Consider the following 5,189-nt stretch of genomic DNA (forward strand, 5'->3'; position numbering starts at 1 on the left):
GGGAGGGAGGGAGGGAGCAGGCAAGCAAGCAAAGAAAAGAAATACATTTTTGACAAAAAGGAAGGAAGGATGGAAAAACGGAAGGAAAGAAAAGACAGAGAAAGAAAAAACAGTGAAAGAAAAGACTGTATTAGATTTTAAGAAAGAAAAAGACAAGAGAGAGATTGATTGGTTAGTTGGTTTCTAGATAAGTAGGTTATCTAATTTGGGATTTCTAACCAACATCCTAGTAGTAGTGATAACTGAAAAACAGCTAAATTTACAAACTGGTCATAGCCTTCTCAAACATTCAATTTATATTCAAAATTACTTTATTCACTAGGTATTTTTTCTTTTTTTCTTTTTTTTTTGGTCGGTCGTGGGGCTTGAACTCTGGGCCTGGGCACTGTCCCTCAGCTCTTCAGCTCAAGGCTAGTGTTCTACCACTTCAGCCACAACACCACTTCCTTCTTTTCTTTTTTGTGCTAATACTTAGACTTGAACTCAGAACCTGGGTCCTATCCTTGAGCTTTTCTGCTCAAAGCTAGCTCTACCACTTAAGCCTCAGCTCCACTTCGGGCTTTTTGGTGGTTATCTAGATATAAGAGTCTTATAGACTTCCCTGCATGAGCTGGCTTCAAACTGTGATGTTCAGGTCTTAGCCTCTTGAATCACTAGGACTATAGACATGAGTCACTGGCTCCTGGATTTTTTTTTTTGGTCAGTAATGGGGCCTGAACTCTGGCCTAGGCACTGTCCCTCAACTCTTCAGCTCAAGACTAGCACTCTACTAGTTGAGCTACAGCACCACTTCCGGCTTTTTCTGCTTATGTGGTGATGAGGAATCGAACCCAGGGCCTCATGCAGGCAATGCAAGCACTCTCCCACTGAGCCACCTTCCCAGCCCCTGGCTTACTTCTTTAGACATTACATTTTTAGAAGTACCTAGGGATTGTTCTCAGCTCCTAGAATCTGACACATCATAATGTCAAAGCACATGGTAAGAGCTGCTATGGGTTTAAATGTGTCCCCCCAAATTCTCAATGATGAGTGGGTCACAAGGGCTCTGTCTTCATCAATATAGAGTGGCTTTGTTATAAATTCAGCTTCTTATGAGTGTAAATGTTCGTTCCCCAGCCTTATCTCTCTCTCCATGTTATGAAACAGTGAGAAAGCCCTCACCAGATGCAGCCCCTCAATGTAGGACTTCCCAGCCTTCAAAACTGAGCCAAGCAAACTTAACAAATTACCCAGTCTCTAGTATTCTATTACAGCAACTCTAACATGAGCAAGGCTAGATCTAATTTAAAGTTCTAGTTTAAAATGAAACTAATGAGACACAGCAGTGCCTTGACTATTTTATTCCTTCCTGTTTCCCTACCACCTAGATAAGAGTTAGTGAACAAGCTCTTGTTTAACAAATAGTTCACACCTTAATTTAACCAAGATAGAAAATTTATGTGGATCAAGATCATGAAGAAAAAAAATACTTTCACTAAATTAAGAATATTTTTCAAAATGGGTAATCCTAGCCTGTAATCCTAGCTACTCAGGAGGCTAAGATTTGAGGATCACAGTTCAAAGCCAGTCTAGGTAGGGAAGTCCTTGAGACTCTTATCTCCAATAAACTACTCAGAAAAAGCCAGAAGTGGAGCAGTGCTCAAGTGGTAGAGCACTAACCTTGAGTACAGAGAGGCTCAGTATCAGCACCTACGCCCTGAGTTCAAGCCCCATGACCAACCAAAACAATAAAAAGTCTAAAATGCTTAAAACTTAAGAGAAACAGCTTATTTCACACCTCCTTCTAGATAATCAACTGTGGAAATTCACAAACCTAACCCCAATTTCTTTAACCCACAACCAGTAGTTTAAGGAACAAAATCTTGCTTTACCTTACAGCCTTCACAAGCATGAACTCCATAGTGGAATCCTGACGCCACATCCCCACAGACTTTACACAGTAGAACCATGCCACTAAACTCTAGGGCACAAACAGACATGAAGTGAAAAGCTGGAGGAAACAATTCAATATTTTTTAAATTGTTTATTTCATTCAATTTGTAAGTGCTTTTCATCAATAAATTACTTTTGTGCTGTTAAAAAAAATCCTAGAACAAATCATGTTAAGTAGGTAAGACAAGCTCAGAGAAACAAACAGTGCATGTTTTCTCTCATATGTAGGAACTAGATCTGAAATATATAGGACTCTAGACATTCACACACAAACCATGAGACTAAAGGAGGACACTCTTAGGAGAAGAATACTGAACATCTAAATAGTATTTATCAAATGAGTTACAGGAAAAAGAAACATGAGTTTTTCTGTTTGTGGCTTATTTTTTCTTTTGTTTTCTTTTTTTGCTTTTGAGGGATTTTGTTTGTTTTGTTTCATTTGTTCTTTTTTCTGTCTTTTGGGGGGGCAAAAGAGGATGCAGACAGAAATGGAAGAGGGAAGGATGAACAAATGCAGACATGGTACTCAACGGACACTATATATAAAATAAGCTATGCAAATTGTGAGCAGGGACAGGAAGGAGAAACTAGGGAGGTAAGCAAAGAAGAGTAACATTGTCCCAAAAGAAATGTACTCATCTGACTTATGAAACAATAGTCCCTTGGTAAAACACCTTAAGAGTAACAATAAAATTACATGTTTAAGAAGCCTATACCAAATAAACAAATTGTTTTGTGTTAAATGCAGCGCTATACAACCTGGGAGAGTTTGGTTTATGGGGGTTTTTTGCCCCTCTTTTTTTGAGAACTTTAAAAATACACTGAAACTCTGAAAACTTTTCATTGCTTTACATCAGATGTTCAAACAAACCAAGAAAAAAATCAAACAGATAAGAGAATTCATAAACAAAAAAAATGTAATAAGGGCTAGGAATATAGCTTAGAGCACTTGCTTAATGTACATGCATGAGGTATTGGGTTCAATCTCTAACACCAAAAAAAAAAGATTCAAAGATGTCTCCTCAGGCAATTGTACTTTCTCAATTTCCCAACAGGAGCCACGCAGGTCTCTTCCTTGACCATTCCTCTTCTAGTCCTTGTTACTTCCATACTTACTCCAAGTCCAAATCCCACCACTAAATGGTTATACAATCCTGCTTCATTTCCTCATCCCAAATGTTCCCAACCAATTTCATTAATATAAACCCCTTCCCATAATGAGCTAGTACTCTGTTCCAGAAACAAGACTCAGTACACCAAAGACCAGAAGAAAGGTAACTACGTGAAAGAAGAAGCACTGTCAGGCAGAGCATATAACCACATGACAGCCCCTATGCTGAAACTTCTAAAGCCATCAACTGATTTCTTCCCCAACTATACAACATGACTACCAGGAGGGAAAATTATACCCAGAAATATAACAGACCCCAAATGGAAAGCTAAGAATTAATAAGCCCCATCTACTATTAATGTCAGTGACCTTTAACACACTAAATTAACTTACTTGTCACACCACTGTGATTCTTAGTCATCCCAGGAGCACTCGATTTGCTTGTTTTCATAGAACAATCTATTCGATCATTCTTCAGAATGCCTTCAATGTTGGAGAGATCACCATTCTTGGGATTACCATTGGCATCAGAATTAGAGCTATTTGGAGAAGATGGAACAGAAGAGGAGGACTGGAAACTATTCTCAGAACCTTCACTATGGCACGAGGCAGGGCTGGAGGCTGAGCTGGAGGAGCTGATATATGCAATCACACCTCCTACAAAGAGAAATGAGACTATTAGAAATAAGAAAATATATATTTTTATTTCTACACATCTGAACACACTAATTTACTAAACTGTTAGTAAAGTCACTAACTTTAGAGACAGGTACTGATATTAAACATTTGCTCACAGCAAAAGTAAAAAGTACCTTGAATCCATATTAACTCTCACCATTTAAAAGTGACTTGAAATTGGTGAGAGTTAATATGGGAGTTAACATGTATTCATTAACATGGTTGATTATTCTGAACACATGCAGACCAAAACCTAAAGCTTTTCATTTCCTAAAATGAATGAGAAACATCCAAGTAACTTCAGCAAGCAAACGGTTCTGGTCCAATCCTTGCCTCCTACATTTTTTTCTTCATCTGACACAATCAGAACAATGAGCTCATCATTGCCTCCTCAGCACTTGGCTGAAACACAGGTTAATTGAGAGCAGATGGACATTTGGAGCCCCAGAAAAAATAATGTTCTTAAAACAGGGCAATTCAGAAATCTGTGGCTATCAAACCTTTCCATTCTGTTGTAGCCTAAAGATAACTGCAATTGTCCACTAAGACCAGGTTCTCCCACTCCCTCCTCACCTACACTGCCACTGTACCTGCAGACACACATGGCTCTAAACACATCTTAAGGGATCCACACCCCATTTCTTTTTCCAAATCAGTAGTTACAGAGCATGTTAAAAAAGACTGGAGCTGGGCTTCAGTGGCTCACATCTGTAATCCTACCTACTCAGGAGCTGAGATATGATTGGGGTTTAAAGCTTTCCTGAGCAGTAAAGTCCATGAGACTCTTAACTCCAATTAACTAGCAAAAAGCCGGAAATGGAGCTTGGCCCAAGTGGTAGAGCAATAGCCTTGAGCACAAAAGCTCAGGGACAGTGCTTAGGCTCTGAATTCAAGCCCCAAGACCAGCATGGGGGGGGGGGGAACAGACAAGAGAGAGACAGAGAGACAGAGAGAGCAACAGTTAGGCTGAAGCTAATCCTCTTCCTAAAACTATTCTCAAAACTTAACTCCCAAATTCACCAATAATCCTCTAGAAACTGGCCTACACCTCTTAAAGGCTATAAACCTCCCAGGTTAAGAAAAAGCATCTAGGGGCTAGGAAGATGGCTCAGTGGTAGAGTGCTTGCCTTGCATGCCTGAGGCCCTGGATTCGATTCCTCAGCACCACATAAGTAAAATGAAAAAAGCCAGAAGTGGGGCTGTGGCTCAAGTGGTAGAGCGCTAGCCTTGAGCTGAAGAGCTGAGGGACAGCGTCCAGGCCCAGAGTTCAGGCCCCACGACCGGACCCAAAAAAAAAAGAAAAAAGAAAAAGCATCTAGGGCACTGGTGGCTCATGCCTGTAATCCTAGCTACTCAGGAAGCTGAAATCTGAGAATCGAGCTTCAAAGCCAGCCTGGGCAGGAAAGTCTATAAGACTCTTATTTCCACTAAGCCACTAGAAAACATGAAGTGGCGCTGTAGCTCAAAG

General features: G+C 40.0%; 1 protein-coding gene across 1 annotated transcript in view; it reads right to left on the minus strand.

The window, feature by feature from the left end:
• Window positions 1-3,711, minus strand: part of Nr1d2 (nuclear receptor subfamily 1, group D, member 2) — a 29,359-nt gene extending 25,648 nt beyond the window's left edge. Inside the window, exons 1-2 of the mRNA XM_013010511.1 lie at window positions 3,437-3,711; window positions 1,872-1,960 (exon numbers count right to left, since the gene is read on the minus strand). Of these exons, the coding sequence (XP_012865965.1) occupies window positions 1,872-1,960; window positions 3,437-3,494 (147 nt within the window). The 5' untranslated portion in view covers window positions 3,495-3,711. The remainder of the gene's footprint in view (window positions 1-1,871; window positions 1,961-3,436) is intronic.
• Between the last annotated feature and the right edge of the window lie 1,478 nt (window positions 3,712-5,189).

The sequence above is a fragment of the Dipodomys ordii genome, unplaced genomic scaffold, assembly GCF_000151885.1.
Source record: "Dipodomys ordii isolate 6190 unplaced genomic scaffold, Dord_2.0 Scaffold12, whole genome shotgun sequence".
Lineage (NCBI taxonomy): Eukaryota > Metazoa > Chordata > Mammalia > Rodentia > Heteromyidae > Dipodomys > Dipodomys ordii.